This window comes from Glandiceps talaboti, chromosome 9, assembly GCF_964340395.1.
Source record: "Glandiceps talaboti chromosome 9, keGlaTala1.1, whole genome shotgun sequence".
Lineage (NCBI taxonomy): Eukaryota > Metazoa > Hemichordata > Enteropneusta > Spengelidae > Glandiceps > Glandiceps talaboti.
This window is the reverse complement of record NC_135557.1, coordinates 2804894-2822089: the sequence shown is the minus strand read 5'-3', so window position 1 is coordinate 2822089 and position 17196 is coordinate 2804894. Positions and strand designations below refer to the sequence as shown.

The 17196-nt window shown below is 36.7% G+C and overlaps 1 protein-coding gene across 1 annotated transcript in view; it reads left to right on the top strand.

Annotated features, from left to right (window-relative positions):
- The first annotated feature begins 10708 nt into the window (after nucleotides 1-10708).
- LOC144440432 (PR domain zinc finger protein 10-like) overlaps nucleotides 10709-17196 on the top strand; it is a 31441-nt gene continuing 24953 nt past the window's right edge. The window contains exons 1-5 of the mRNA XM_078129803.1: nucleotides 10709-10843; nucleotides 11705-11930; nucleotides 12647-12820; nucleotides 14360-14506; nucleotides 15776-15886. Coding sequence (XP_077985929.1) covers nucleotides 10709-10843; nucleotides 11705-11930; nucleotides 12647-12820; nucleotides 14360-14506; nucleotides 15776-15886 — 793 coding nt within the window. The remainder of the gene's footprint in view (nucleotides 10844-11704; nucleotides 11931-12646; nucleotides 12821-14359; nucleotides 14507-15775; nucleotides 15887-17196) is intronic.

Sequence of the window (17196 nt, the reverse complement as noted above, 5' to 3'; positions counted from 1 at the left end):
TATCCATTAACTTATACAACGTCTCATAGTGGTAACAAAAACTGGAGACGCCCACATTTACCTACTACTGCCTCATTTGTGGTTTGTAGGTATTCTAGAGTATTTTGATAAAGAATTCTTTAAGACCTTTTGAAGATGGCATTGATATGCAAATAATTAGCTCCAAACAAATGTGCTATGGTATCATATTATAGCTATGTCATTCTACAATACTGACGATAATGTAGATTTTATTACCAAGTAAAGTTACCCATGCAGTTTAATAGGAACATTTGACTACACTTTAACAAATTAGCAAATGGTCACAACAATCATGGCTACATATATGTGTAATAGTATTGTGACGCCAATATGGTTATGGTTATATAGGGATGCGAGATCTAACACGAGGACGAATGCGGCACTTGCCAAATGATGCTTCCTCACTCACCCCAAGGAATTTGGGATACGCTAGCTGTAACAGTTACGGTCAGCTGTTTTCAGCGCAACTGAACTGATAAGGTGCTACAGTAGTGCTACAGGCATGACAAAGTGTCTGTCTGTCTGTCTGTCTGTCTGTCTGTCTGTCTGTCTGTCTGTCTGTCTGTGGATGTGTGTGTGCGTGTGTGAACAACTTACCTTGGGTGTCTAGTTGGGAAATTGTTCAAATCAAAATGATCTTACCACCGGTGTGTGATTTGGTTCTAAAAATGTGATTTTTGATTTAAAAAAACAACAACTTAAACTCCAAAACTATGAGGCAGATCGGTGTGAAATTTGGTAGGAACATTCTCAGGGGTGTTTAGATTAAGAATTGATCATGAAACGATGATTCCATCAGTGATATGCAAATTCAGGCTAAAATGTGTCTGTTTTGTCAAATATATATAATTCTAAAACTACTGAGCAGATTTGGCTGAAATTTGGTGGGAACGTTCTTAAGGGTGTTTAGATTAGTTAAAAAAAGTGTTCATGAAACAATGATCCCATTAGTGATATGCAAATTAGGTATAACAATGTGTCTTTTTTGTCAAAAATATATAGTTCCCAAATTGCAGATTGGGCTGAAATTTAATGGGAATGCATCTGGGGATGTATACATGAAGCTGTATGCAAATATGCCTAGCGACAGGACCACGACCATGGCATTAGCTTAACGACTTTTTATATTGCAAAGATGAGAAATGGGAAAGGGTAGGCTAGGCAAGTTAATTAAGATTCAAAAATGTTTGCAAATATCCCTAGCAACAAGACCATATGTCCACAGGCACAGTCAAATACAGTTGTGCTACAGTGCTATTGGCGCTACTAAATCCATACAAGCACTGCGATACCTACAGCAGTCCCTTTACACACCATTTTCATTTAGATGTACTAAGGCTAAAACAATAGTGAATGCCAGATAGTCAAAGGTATGCGAAACCATATTTGTAAGTGCGTAAAGCCAAATTGTGCGCACGTACTCATAGCACTAGAACACTCCTTTACCTGCGCAGTAAACACGTGCAGTAAAGATAGCAGAGACCAAAGATAGTGTCTATAACAACAGAACAAATAAATCGTCTCTTACAATATACTTCAATATAAAGGTTGTTTATAAAGTTCATTGTCGATATTAGAGTTACTTATTCTGTAAGATACAGAAATTTGTGCCACGCTATCAGCCAGCACTCATCAGCACTCTATCAAGCTTATTAGCTGGTGGTTAAGAAGTCTGATAGGGCTGAACAACACGACGTATCTTACAGTCTAGCGTTACTCTATTTCACATTAAAACTACTTATTCAATAACAGAGCAGTCAACGACCGTCTGATGAAATTATCAATCTTATTTTCACTGATGTTCATGTTGACAAGTTAAAAGGGGTTTAATAGAAGATGGAGCTGTATAGCACGTGTTTAAATGTTAATAGGGTGGTTTAAAGCGAGGATAACTGCCAACATATGGTTTGTGTCAATATACTTGATTGGCTGTATTGTCAACGGTTTGTGTCAATATACTTGATTGGCTGTATTGTCAACGGTTTGTGTCAATATACTTGATTGGCTGTATTGTCAACGGTTTGTCTATGTAAACATACTTGATTGGCTGTATTGTCAACGGTTTGTCTATGTAAACATATTTGATTGGCTGTATTGTCAACGGTTTGTCTATGTAAACATATTGATTGGCTGTATTGTCAACGGTTTGTCTATGTAAACATATTTGATTGGCTGTACTCTAAAGCGTCATTGAGATGAGCATATTAGTGTCCTTCAGACAAATTATTGAAATATTTGAGGTCACGTGACATTAGGGTATATGACTGCTGTATCGGCCATTTAATGCTTTTCATCATATCAATAAAAAGACATCATCTCTGACGATATAGAATAGAATAGAATAGAATAGAATAGAATAGAATAGAATAGAATAGAATAGAATAGAATAGAGTAGAGTAGAATAGAGTAGAGTAGAATAGAATCTTTAATTAATGCATCCATTAAGAAAACTACATTTCTTCATTGGATTTTCTGGAACAAGTGTTTGGTGTTAAAACTATAACTAGTAAATATATCAACTAGAGTCATAATAGTTAACAAAACAATGTTTATACAACAGTATGAACTTATGGTTAGATAAATATAATGTATGAAAAACAAAGACATCAACTCTGACAATATAAGAAAGACATCGTCTCTGACAATATAACAAAGACATCAACTCTGACAATATAAGAAAGACATCGTCTCTGACGATATAACAAAGACATCAACTCTGACAATATAACAAAGACATCGTCTCTGACAATATAACAAAGACATCGTCTCTGACAATATAACAAAGACATCAACTCTGACAATATAACAAAGACATCGTCTCTGACAATATAACAAAGACATCAACTCTGACAATGTAATTATATAATACCAATCATCTCTGACATAACATAATTAAGAATCGACTCTGACAACATATAACAAAGACGCCATGTCTGACGGGGTTGGGGTGGGGTTTCACATCCCTCTCAGATCACCACTCACAGAGAGTATTTATGCTCTTATTCACTAATCTTTGGATTTTAATTCACGTTCACCAAATGCTAATAAATAATACGATAGTTCACTAGTTGCTTGACAGATTATTGATTGTAATTTGCAGTAATTGTACATTTATATATAACTTGTAGTGTTCGACATTATTGCAATCATCTAACACAGCTTCACAACATTGGTTCAAAGTTGAACCCGTGGGCAGATATGGCATACACAATTATACTATGTCATATATTCACATTTCTCCTAGCTGTATTGTCATTGGTTCAAAGCTGAACCCATGGGCAGATATAGCACATACACGTACATTTATACTATGTCATGTATTCACATTTCTCCTAAGGGAGCATTCGTTTTTTACGGGGAGGGGGGGGGGGGGGGGGTCGGTGGAATTTGAGGTATGAATTAAATGTAAAAAGCAACCCCCCCTAAAAATTACTTTTCTAAAATTTGACCCCCCCCCCTAAATCCATCAATTGTAAAATGTGACCCCCCCCCCCTATAAAATTTTTTCACTTGATTTATAATAGATTTATGAAACACTTGACTTATATGAGTGTTTGTTCGACATATCACATAATGGACCATGAAACCTAGTCCATGTAGTTCCGTGACTTCCAAGTAGTACACTGTCTGCCTGATCTTGTTGTGTGAAAGAGTTCATTTTCAATGTCACTGCTATCACTTTCAGAGTCACTTTCCGAGTCACTTTCCTCTGATTCACCCAATTCATGTATCACTACATGTCCATCTTCTGATTCACTGTCTTCGTCCATCTCATCCTCTTCATCGCTCTCCTCCTCCTCTTTATCCCTCTCATGGTTCAATCTCAGACTCAAAAATTAATTTGAATGAGTTCTGTTGTTTTTAAAGAGTTTTAAAGAGTTTTAAAAGTGAGGTATGTCACTATATTGCCACAGCCTGAAAGTTTTATTTTTGTGATTCTGTTCTTTTTTTTACTTTCACCTGATCAGACAGAATAAAGACATGTTTGTATTCTGTTTTGTACATTTTTTTGTCAATTCTGTTGTTTTTTGCTATGATTCCATACAAATCTGTTGTAAAAATTGACCCCCCCCCTCAAACCATTGGATATAAAATTTGACCCCCCCTAAAAACTGCTTTGTAAAAGTCAACCCCCCCCCCGAATTCCACCCCCCCCCCTCCCCGTAAAAAACGAATGCTCCCTAAGCTATATTTTCATTGGATTAAGCAATATTTCTAGTGTTCTCAGAAGTGTGTGCTTATACGTAATTGACTTAACACGTCAACATAAAAGCTAATACTAGTATTTCAAACGGTTTCTATGGGGGAGGGGAGACACCAGGACCCATCCTATGGTGGGGGGGGGGTGAGGGGGAGACACCTGGACCCACCCTTCTCGGTCGTTCCGCTCCTTCTCATTGTAGTAGTTTCCACATAGTTGAACAATATAATAGAATTTGTTATATCCCAACATTTAATATTTCAACGGACAACCACTCCAACCATTGGATCTGTAATGTAGGAAGACACCGACTACTCATTGCAACATCTCTATACATATATTTGTAATGTGTACTGTGATCAGTCATGTTTTATGTGGCATGTGTAGGAATCATCTCTCTCTCTCTCTCTCTCTCTCTCTCTCTCTCTCTCTCTCTCTCTCTCTCTCTCTCTCTCTCTCTCTCTCTCTCTCTCTCTCTCTCTCTCTCTCTCTCTCTCTCTCTCTCTCTCTCTCTCTTCTCTCTCTCTCTCTCTCTCTCTCTCTCGCTGTCCACCTCTCTCTCTCTATCTCTCTCTCTATCTATCTATCTCTCTATCTATTTATCTCTCTCTCTCTCTCTCTATCTCTCTATCTATCTATCTATCTATCTATCTATCTATCTATCTATCTATCTATCTATCTATCTATCTATCTATCTATCTATCTATCTATCTATCTATCTATCTATCTATCTATCTATCTATCTCTCTCTATCTCTCCCTCTATCTCTCTCTATCTCTCGCACTCTCTCTCTATCTCTCTCTATCTCCCTCTCTCTCTATCTATCTATCTATATCTCTCTCTGTCATTAAATGGCCTCCTACATGTCATCCCCTCCCACACCCTCCCCTCCCACACCCTCCCCAGTTTGTATCACTTTAAGTAGTCTATATCAACTCAGTTTGTATTACTTTAAGTAGTCTATATCAACTCAGTTTGTATCACTTTAAGTAGCCTATATCAACTCAGTTTGTATCACTTTAAGTAGTCTATATCAACTCAGTTTGTATCACTTTAAGTAGCCTATATCAACTCAGTTTGTATCACTTTAAGTAGTCTATATCAACTCAGTTTGTATCACTTTAAGTAGTCTATATCAACTCAGTTTGTATTACTTTAAGTGGCCTATATCAACTCAGTTTGTATTACTTTAAGTAGCCTATATCAACTCAGTTTGTATTACATTAAGTAGCCTATATCAACTCAGTTTGTACTACTTTAAGTAGCCTATATCAACTCAGTTTGTATTACTTTAAGTAGCCTATATCAACTCAGTTTGTATTACATTAAGTAGTCTATATCAACTCAGTTTGTATTACATTAAGTAGCCTATATCAACTCAGTTTGTACTACTTTAAGTAGCCTATATCAACTCAGTTTGTATTACTTTAAGTAGCCTATATCAACTCAGTTTGTATTACATTAAGTAGCCTATATCAACTCAGTTTGTATTACATTAAGTAGCCTATATCAACTCAGTTTGTATTACATTAAGTAGCCAATATCCACTCAGTTTGTATTACATTAAGTAGCCTATATCAACTCAGTTTGTATTACATTAAGTGGCCTATATCAACTCAGTTTGTATTACATTAAGTAGCCTATATCAACTCAGTTTGTATTACATTAAGTAGCCTATATCAACTCAGTTTGTATCACTTTAAGTAGCCTATATCAACTCAGTTTGTATCACTTTAAGTAGCCTATATCAACTCAGTTTGTATCACTTTAAGTAGTCTATATCAACTCAGTTTGTATCACTTTAAGTAGCCTATATCAACTCAGTTTGTATTACATTAAGTGGCCTATATCAACTCAGTTTGTATTACTTTAAGTAGCCTATATCAACTCAGTTTGTATCACTTTAAGTAGTCTATATCAACTCAGTTTGTATTACTTTAAGTAGTCTATATAAACTCAGTTTGTATCACTTTAAGTAGTCTATATCAACTCAGTTTGTATCACTTTAAGTAGTCTATATCAACTCAGTTTGTATCACTTTAAGTAGCCTATATCAACTCAGTTTGTATTACATACATACAGACAGACAGACAGACATACAGACAGACAGACAGACAGACAGACAGACAGACAGACAGACAGACAGACAGACGTGACCTTATTTTATTTTCATATAGACAGCAATTTGTTTTTGCCAAGTAAAGGTACAGCAAATTTTGGGAAAAAAATATATGCTCTAAATTTGACTTTTCGCCAAATTCTTGAAATTCAAGAACTAATCTAATGCTTTCTGGTGCTATTTTAATATGTTGAGGGAGTAATAATATGAGGTCAAATTTGAATTAAAGTACAAAGGAGCCGTGTGTGTGTGTGTGTGTGGTTACAGGAAGAGGTTTTAGCCCCTGACCATAGAAATTTTTGAAATTTAAGGACTAAAAGAGTGCTATCTGGTGTTATTTTAACATGTCAAGGTGATAACAATACCCTTACCTGGTCATAATTGAAATTTGAATTCAGAAAATTAAGATCAACTTGAGAAAAATCCTCAAAGTATATTATACCATATCATTTAAAATGATTTTATCATTATGAAACATTACTAGATTCACTCAAGGTACTTAGTCAGGTCAGTATTGTTAGTAATTTGATTTGATTGTAGTGTTTTTGGTTTGTTTCGGCACATGGAATAAACCTTTGACAAGAAACTTTACTAGTTTACGTGCTGCCGCCGTAGGTGTTGACGCCAGAAACACATGTACTAGTACTACCTGGTAGTACCTGGGAATTTGGCATTTGGAGCTAGTTTCTGCACTTGCAGCACAACAATTTTTTTAAAGCTCATAACCCTGGAAACATTTTTTTCTGTCTTGGTTAGCATATTTCCCCCTCTACTTTCAATCGGCAAGCAACAATTTGTTTTGTTTTCTCGAAAATCCTCCAGCGCCCCCCCCCATCAAATGGTCTACCCAGATGTGCCATTGGGATTCCACAACTAGCAACAGTGACTCCACGTGGTGAAATTTTATACAAAACATTTTGCTTAAAGTGTCACATTTGCCACAACCAGACACGCTTTGTGTTAATTGTTAAATTTGCTATAAACATTAGATATAATTTAGTCACTGACAGTGTTCTACTACTATACTAGTACTACACCCTTGGTGCACAGATACATTTATTTATATTTAGAATTATCTATTTTCTTTGTTCTTGTTGTGTTTGTATGTTTTTGACTATAGATAATGTATTTCTTACATTATTTCATGTCAAATAAAATATGCTATACTATCCCATACCATATATAAGTGCATTTACAAGTCGATTTAATTCTTTATTTCTGAACTTCTAAATTGTGAAAACTTAGAGTTAAATCGAGATAATGAATGTCGACTTCCACCGTGTTTGGACGTGGAGGACATACGCACACAAGTGTAAGATTATGCTAATTACGGTCACTGCATGGCGGGCGAAATGCAGCCTGTACAATACAGTAACCATATTGTGCTTCGGGACCAAGGATAGTTTTCATTGGCTAATGCATGTAGCAATATTTGGCAGAAAGAGTGGCGACAGAATAAATCTAAATTTGTACTACGTGATTAAAGTATTTCAAAGTTGTTTAGTATACCTGAACTGGTTACTTGCATCCACAAATAAGTAATATAACGGACAAATATCTTGAAAAATTGTTTTCTTATGCAGTAGGACACCAAGAGGCGAACCAATCATAGCACGTCTTACAAATGGACATGCGCATTCTATCGCGTAGCTCAAACAACGCTGTTGTGGAGGTAAGCAATTTTCCGATTTTTTCCTAGACATATAATCGCGAAATTCTCAGCAAATGTGTATTTTGTTAACGTAATATCGTATCATCTAGGACAATAACTATGTGCTCTGTCCTTCCGTGTGCTTTTTAGCCACAAATATATGTAATTGAACGAGAATTGTTGCACCACACTCATGGGGTGGGACCCACCCGAAAATTTATGCTTTGTTCTGAACGGTTCCAAAATTTGGGGGATTTGTGGCGTTGACACTGTCTGATGCGTCCATGATTCTCAGCAAGGGAAAGTCTTATACTCGACATGGCAAGTTTCTCTAAATAAATATAATTTTTGATATTTTAACTGGGATATGACGATAAAGATATTAATCCTCCATTGTGCGCTGGGGGAGGCATTCAAATTTACATAAAACAACCCGCACACAGGCAACTGTTACAGACTTCACCCCAATTTCACTCAAAATGAACCTTGGTTTTATAGCTTAGATGGACTTTTTGAAGTTAAAACGAAGTATGCGTTAGTTTTCTCTTCTAATCTAGTCAGAAAATAAACTCTTCGACGTGTTTATGCGAGTCCCTGCAGTTGACGGTCAGTAGCGATGGAGGCCATGTTTAGGTTGTTTTCCAAGATGGAACAGTCCTCGTCTTTTGATGTGTTCCCAGTTCACACCACTTTGACTACAGGGGACATCTGAACACTTCCCGATAAAAGTAGTCAACATCTGTAATTCCTCGTCCTTTTACATCCATATCGTAGGTGCGATTGATAATCTTCAATAAAGCCAGTATATGGTTTAGGCGTGTGTTCATTTTCGCCATTTAATCGATTACAACACGAAAGACCGCCATCTTGTTTGGCGAGTTGTAGTCTACGCTTACAGAGCAGGATGCTATGGCCCTAGTCTTTAGGATTCCAGTGGAATAGTCAGTTACTGTTTGGGTATTTTGAAGGCGTGTCTATCGTCCGACAGCCTGCACATGTTGGAAGACATTCAAAACGATCAAGTTAATGTAATGTTATGCCTGAAACAACCAGTGTTACGCGCTCGCTATGACCCATTACAAGTCATATGTATGACATGATAATATGATATGGCTATAATCGGAACGGGAGACATTCTGCATGTCCATAGTACTATAACCAGTACTGGTGCTTGTACGTCTACGATACAGATACTACACTATTGTACACCGGCTGTGGTGGGGAATGGGGATTACAATGTACATGTAACATGACAAAATAATAAAAATATTGAATTTCCAAATTCAAATAAAATAACAAACACAAGTCAAGTGTAGATGTATTTCCATAGTGGTTTGTTCTGGAGTCTGCTGAATTGAAATATTGTGTTGAAGTGAGGTGGGTCATTCCATGTTTACAGAAGTTGGGTATTCAAGGTATAATGCAAGAACCTAACCACACTAGTCTAGTTCCAATATGACTTACACTATGATTTACACTATGGTATCATCACACATTACATCTAGTCAAAGTCAAACATTTTACAGTTAATCTGGTTAAACCCTATGCAGGACAATGGGTAAATGGTGCATGTCAGTAGTAATCCATCACAAATTGACAGACAGTTGTAATTGGTTTTACTTCCTGCAGACAATTTCTCATTAATATAATTGAATTAGTACAGCTGTACTAACTAAAATCACACGGAAATGCGATAACGTCATCACATATATATATGAACACTGTTGGAGTAGCACAAATATCTGTGCTAGCATGACGACTTTGACAAGAGGTACTGTGTGAAGATAACATAGTGTAAATCATAACACGGTCGTATTGGAATTAGACTAAACCAGACAGAAGAATAGTGTGAATCGTTGATAACAAAGCTACAATTCAGTCAATAACTGGTGGATTGGTTGAAAGTTTTACAATGTATGGCTACATTGTAATAATTAGCATGACATGGCCAAACAAGGAGTTTGTGATGTTAGTTTGTTGCTTAACCCCTTAAAGTCTGATACCCCCAATACATGTACATAGGGTGTCTGGATAGAGTTAGAGAAACCAAGTCATTAAAGACTGATACATGTACATAGGGTGTCTGGATAGAGTTAGAGAAACCAAGTCATTAAAGACTGATACATGTACATAGGGTGTCTGGATAGAGTTAGAGAAACCAAGTCATTAAAGACTGATACATGTACATAGGGTGTCTGGATAGAGTTTATAGAGAAACCAAGTCAGTAAAGCCTAATACATGTACATGGGGTGTCTGGATAGAGTTAGAGAAACCAAGTCATTAAAGACTGATACATGTACATAGGGTGTCTGGATAGAGTTAGAGAAACCAAGTCATTAAAGCCTAATACATGTACAGAGGGTGTCTGGATAGAGTTAGAGAAACCAAGTCATTAAAGCCTGATAGTATGATACCCCCTATACATGTACATAGACTAGAGTGTATGGATAAACAGATGACTAGAAAGGGAACCAGTCTAACTATGTGTTATCTTTTAGCCTACAGGTGACTAGAAATGGAACCGGTCTAACTATGTGTTATCTTTTAGCCTACAGGTGACTAGAAATGGAACCGGTCTAACTATGTGTTATCTTTTAGCCTACAGGTGACTAGAAATGGAACCGGTCTAACTATGTGTTATCTTTTAGCCTACAGGTGACTAGAAATGGAACCGGTCTAACTATGTGTTATCTTTTAGCCTACAGGTAACTAGAAATGGAACCAGGAAGTAGTGGTGGTAGCCAACCAGTTTGGCCTCCACATGCTAGCATAGTGACACCATTACAGGGTGCTGGTGATGCAGCATCTCATATGGAACCTGTCTCTAGCTCAGAGGCTGCAGCAATGCAGGTATACTATAATGGACACAAAGTCATATATATATAACATAACAGATTATAGCAATACAGGTATACTATAATAGACACAAAGTCATATATATATATATATATATATATATATATATATATATATATATATATATATATATATATATATATATATATATATATATAACATAACAGATTATAGCAATACAGGTATACTATAATAGACACAAAGTCATATATATATATATATATATATATATATATATATATATATATATATATATATATATATATATATATAACATAACAGATTATAGCAATACAGGTATACTATAATGGACACAAAGTCATATATACATGTATACATAACATAGACTATATCAATGCAGGTATACTGCAGTAGACAAAGTGATATATATATATAATATATACGAATGTGTTACCTACCATCAAGCTATTTTTCACACTATGACTAATAGTTTTAATACCACAGAAACATTGATGTACATGTAGCCTGCCATGAATTGTTTTGATGTAGAAATACAGAATGGCCGGGGGTATAAATTTCATATAGAATTATTTGTTTGAGTGTATTCAACAACATGGGATGAATGAGGTACACGGCAAATGTTGTGTGTGTGTGTGTGTGTGTGTGTGTGTGTGTGTGTGTGTGTGTGTGTGTGTGTGTGTGTGTGTGTGTGTGTACATTAAGCACAAGCTCCATAATTTAGTGACAATGACTTAAAAACTTTACACTCCTGTACATAAATGGCTTGAATTGTTTGTGTGTACATTTGTATAATGTTTGTTTGTTTGTGACTATCTGAGTGTATGAGTAACTGTGTATTTGTTACATTTGATGAATGTATTATTTGGTATGTAGGCAAGTGGTTATAGCAGTGCTATAGTGGGTGATGGTAGTGGACCTGAACCCAGTGGACAGGCCTATGACCATTCAGAGACCATTAGTCATGTTGATGATACTCCAAGTGGAAGTGGACTTCCTGAGTCAACAGTGACAGAGTTTGAAGACACTATGATGTCAAGAGAAGCAGTCAGTGTTGGTATTGCACAGGAGGAGAATAATGAAGCCAGTGGACAAGAACCTGGTATTTACTGTCATCTTAAATTCAACTGCTATTGGATAATTTGCATAATTCATACATATATTTTCATAGTGCATTCTACTATTGGATCATTTGCATGATTCATACATACATACATACATACATGCATACATACATACATACACACACACATACATACATACATACATACATACATACATACATACATACATACATACATACATGCCCTGTGTGTACCTTGTTCAGTGAATGAAGACATGAAAACACGGCTTCTAGTTCACCAGTACCCTGTGTCGTGTACTGTAGTTTTGTGTGACATACTTTTTAGCAAAACATCTAAACCAGTCTGACTATAAATCAGAAATTTGAGTATACACAAATTACTGAAAGAAGATATACCAGTAGATCACAGCTACTGCTTACATGTACTTTTATTGTTATGCAGATTTGGAGAACAGTGCATATACACATACACTATGTAGAAATGTCAAATTACCAAAATACATAAACATGTTTTGTGTTCCATCATAGTGGGTGGGGGTCTATGGTTCCATTAATCCCAACAGATACAAACAACATGGTTTGTGTTCCATCATAGTAGGTGGGGGTCTATGGTTGCATTAATCCCAACATATACAAACAACATGGTTTGTGTTCCATCATAGTGGGTGGGGGTCTATGGTTCCATTACGTTGAATAAATCCATTTGATAAGTATTATCCTTGTTGACTTTGTAGTAAGTGGTAGTGATCTGAGTCTCCTGCCTACAATACATGGTGATCCAAGTGATTCAAGTGTTGGTCCATCAACCACAACTAATCTAGACATGATGCCAACTGTTACTTTTCAAAGGAGTGACATGGAGATGTCAGTAGAAGCTAACTTATCAGTACCTGGCACTAGTTGTCACAGTAAGTATTCACTGTATCCCTTACTAAGCAGTCTGGGTGTGGTTACCAGTTACTAAGCAGTATGGGTGTGGTTACTAGTCACCAAGCAGTATGGGTGTGGTTACCAGTCACTAAGCAGTATGGGTGTGGTTACTAGTCACCAAGCAGTATGGGTGTGGTTACCAGTTACTAAGCAGTATGGGTGTGGTTACCAGTTACTAAGCAGTATGGGTGTGGTTACCAGTCACTTAGCAGTATGGGTGTGGTTACTAGTCACTAAGCAGTATGGGTGTGGTTACCAGTTACTAAGCAGTATGGGTGTGGTTACCAGTTACTAAGCAGTCTGGGTGTGGTTACTAGTTACTAAGCAGTATGGGTGTGGTTACCAGTTACTAAGCAGTATGGGTGTGGTTACTAGTCACTAAGCAGTATGGGTGTGGTTACCAGTTACTAAGCAGTCTGGGTGTGGTTACTAGTTACTAAGCAGTATGGGTGTGGTTACCAGTTACTAAGCAGTCTGGGTGTGGTTACTTGTTACTAAGCAGTATGGGTGTGGTTACCAGTTACTAAGCAGTATGGGTGTGGTTACTTGTTACTAAGCAGTATGGGTGTGGTTACCAGTTACTAAGCAGTATGGGTGTGGTTACCAGTTACTAAGCAGTATGGGTGTGGTTACTAGTTACTAAGCAGTCTGGGTGTGGTTACCTGTTACTAAGCAGTATGGGTGTGGTTACCAGTTACTAAGCAGTATGGGTGTGGTTACCAGTCACTTAGCAGTATGGGTGTGGTAACTAGTCACTAAGCAGTATGGGTGTAGTTACCAGTCACTTAGCAGTATGGGTGTGTCATGTTATAATGTGTACATCACAAGTACATGTTTACTGTCGTGTTATAATGTGTACATCACAAGTACATGTGGACTGTCGTGTTAAAATGTGTACATCACAAGTACATGTGGACTGTCGTGTTATAATGTGTACATCACAAGTACATGTGGACTGTCGTGTTATAATGTGTACATCACAAGTCAAGTGCATGTGGACTGTCGTGTTATAATGTGTACATCACAAGTACATGTGGACTGTCGTGTTATAATGTGTACATCACAAGTACATGTGGACTGTTGTGTTATAATGTGTACATCACAAGTACATGTGGACTGTCGTGTTATAATGTGTACATCACAAGTACATGTGGACTGTCGTGTTATAATGTGTACATCACAAGTACATGTGGACTGTCGTGTTATAATGTGTACATCACAAGTACATGTGGACTGTCATGTTATAATGTGTACATCACAAGTGCATGTGGACTGTCGTGTTATAATGTGTACATCACAAGTACATGTGGACTGTCGTGTTATAATGTGTACATCACAAGTACATGTGGACTGTTGTGTTATAATGTGTACATCACAAGTACATGTGGACTGTCGTGTTATAATGTGTACATCACAAGTACATGTGGACTGTCGTGTTATAATGTGTACATCACAAGTACATGTGGTCTGTCTTGTTATAATGTGTTCATCACAAGTACATGTGGATTGTTATGTAGGTGATGACAGAGTTGTTGCTATGGACACAGATGAGGAGGAAGGTGAAGAAGATGAAGACGATGATGATGATGACGATGATGATGAGGAAGATATTGCAACAGCGATGACAGCGCAAGTCAGAGTTGCATTTGATACAAAAGAATTGTGTAAGTCATTGATAGTAATTAGCATAATGCCATTATTTACTAGTTTTACAGTTTGTTGATTTACTAGTTGTTCAGTGTGTTAACTTGCTGTTTTTACAGGTTCTAGATTATAGTGGTACTGCTAGTCGATAAGTGTTCAGCAAACAGCAACAAACTACATAGAAATACTACCAGATGTAAACTGAATGTCTTCCGTAAGGGCAAAGTTTTGAGATTGTCGTTCCTACAGACAATTGTTGGAATACAACAGAACATATGTAATAAGTTATTTTTTCTCATTGATTGCTATTTGGTCATTGCTGTTAGTGATCTCCTGGCCAACCACAACATGTACTGTGACATTTGTTGAGAATGTAAAAAATAAAATATAAGCGCATCGTCGTACCACTTTAGACAACATTTCCTGACGAGAAACTATTTTTTCCTTTTTAGTGGCCTACAAAAATATGCCAATAATTTATTAAAACTAAAAGCTACATCAACAATATTTTCAGGACAAGTGCGCTTTGGTATCCCAAATGCATGTATCAAATTAGATTGAAAAGTGTGCATTCTTGAGATATAGCCTAATTACCGAAAACCATTAATTATGTACATTTCTCGTTAATATTCTTGGGATGTTTACTGATAGCTAATCAGTTCTTGTCACTACCGTACAGAACACATGCAATAAATTTCGTTTGAATTGAGCTAGTTGTGTTTTAGAAAATGGTGATAAAGTCGCACCACTTTAGACGACATTCCTGACGAGAAACTATTTTTTTCTTTTTTGTGGCCAATCGAAAATATGCCAATATCTTATTAAAACTAAAAGCTATGTTAGTTATATTTTCAGGACAGGTGCGCTTTGGTATCGCAAATGTGCGTACCAAGTTATAATGAATTTGAAGCGTGCATTCTTGAGATATAGCCTAATTTCCAAAAATCATTAATTATGTAAATTGCTCATTAATATTCAATGGATTTTTACCAAAAAACTAATCAAGTCTTGCCATTACCCTACGGAATACGTCTTCAAAATTTTGTTTGAATTGAGCAAGCCGTTATGGAGAAAACGATGACACAGACAGACAGACATACAGACAGACACACAGACACACAGACTTCCACCCATAAATATATCTCTTCCTTACGGAAGAAAAAATGATGGAGATTCCATGGTAACAAGAAGGATGGATTTGTATGTGGATAAACATTTTAAAAAAATGTATTACAGTTGTGTTACAATACCATGGTTGCAAGTTTATATTGAAATATTGTCATTTCTAGTTGGGGACGATGGTGCTCTTCAAACCATATCGGACAGACCTGTGTTGACCAGGGCCAGGGCAAGCCTCCCTAACTTACTACAAATTTTCAAAGTGGATGATGATAAAGTGGGTGAGTTGATTTCTATTCAATGATCTGTAGAGCAATTATCTGGAGGCAGTTGTCCCACTTAGCAATTATCCGATGTGTGTGTGTGTGTGGTGGGGGGGGGGGGATTGTCCCACTGAGCAATTATCTGGGGGGGGGGGAGCAATTGTCCTAGAACTATCATCATTATTTTCTCTGGTGCTCATGTCAACTGGGTTGGCAGTGGACCAGATGGACAAAGTTGATAAGTTGATTAACACTCATCCAATACTGTCACTGAGACTGAGATGAAATTTAGACATTGTATCACATTTTACACATAACATGTAATAGATGTAGATGTACAGTCTGTTGGGTAGTCAACTGTCAAAAACAATCAAATATCTTTTGGGTTGTCAGTGCAATTATTAAAAAATCTAACGGCAGTTTGTCCATGTTTTATCAAGAAGTACATGACAGCTTTCAAGTTTATTTCAAAATAGTTTTTGGTTTGATTATTGTTCACCTCACAATATTCACTGAATTCAGGCACACAAAATGACAACATAGGCACATTAGTCATAGTATGTATGTGTTGTATTTTATCCAGTCTTGTCTACCACCCACATATTGAAGTAACTGGAAATATGCCAAGCCTAGTGAGGAGTGTAACTATGTTACATTTTAGAAGTATGCCAAGTCTAGTGAGGGGTGTAACTATGTTACATTTTAGAAGTATGCCAAGTCTAGTGAGGGGTGTAACTATGTTACATTTTAGAAGTATGCCAAGTCTAGTGAGGGGTGTAACTATGTTACATTTTAGAAGTATGCCAAGTCTAGTGAGGGGTGTAACTATGTTACATTTTAGAAGTATGCCAAGCCTAGTGAGGGGTGTAACTATGTTACATTTTAGAAGTATGCCAAGTCTAGTGAGGGGTGTAACTATGTTACATTTTAGAAGTATGCCAAGTCTAGTGAGGGGTGTAACTATGTTACATTTTAGAAGTATGCCAAGCCTAGTGAGGGGTGTAACTATGTTACATTTTAGAAGTATGCCAAGCCTAGTGAGGGGTGTAACTATGTTACATTTTAGAAGTATGCCAAGTCTAGTGAGGGGTGTAACTATGTTACATTTTAGAAGTATGCCAAGTCTAGTGAGGGGTGTAACTATGTTACATTTTAGAAGTATGCCAAGCCTAGTGAGGGGTGTAACTATGTTACATTTTAGAAGTATGCCAAGTCTAGTGAGGGGTATAACTATGTTACATTTTAGAAGTATGCCAAGTCTAGTGAGGGGTGTAACTATGTTACATTTTAGAAGTATGCCAAGCCTAGTGAGGGGTGTAACTATGTTA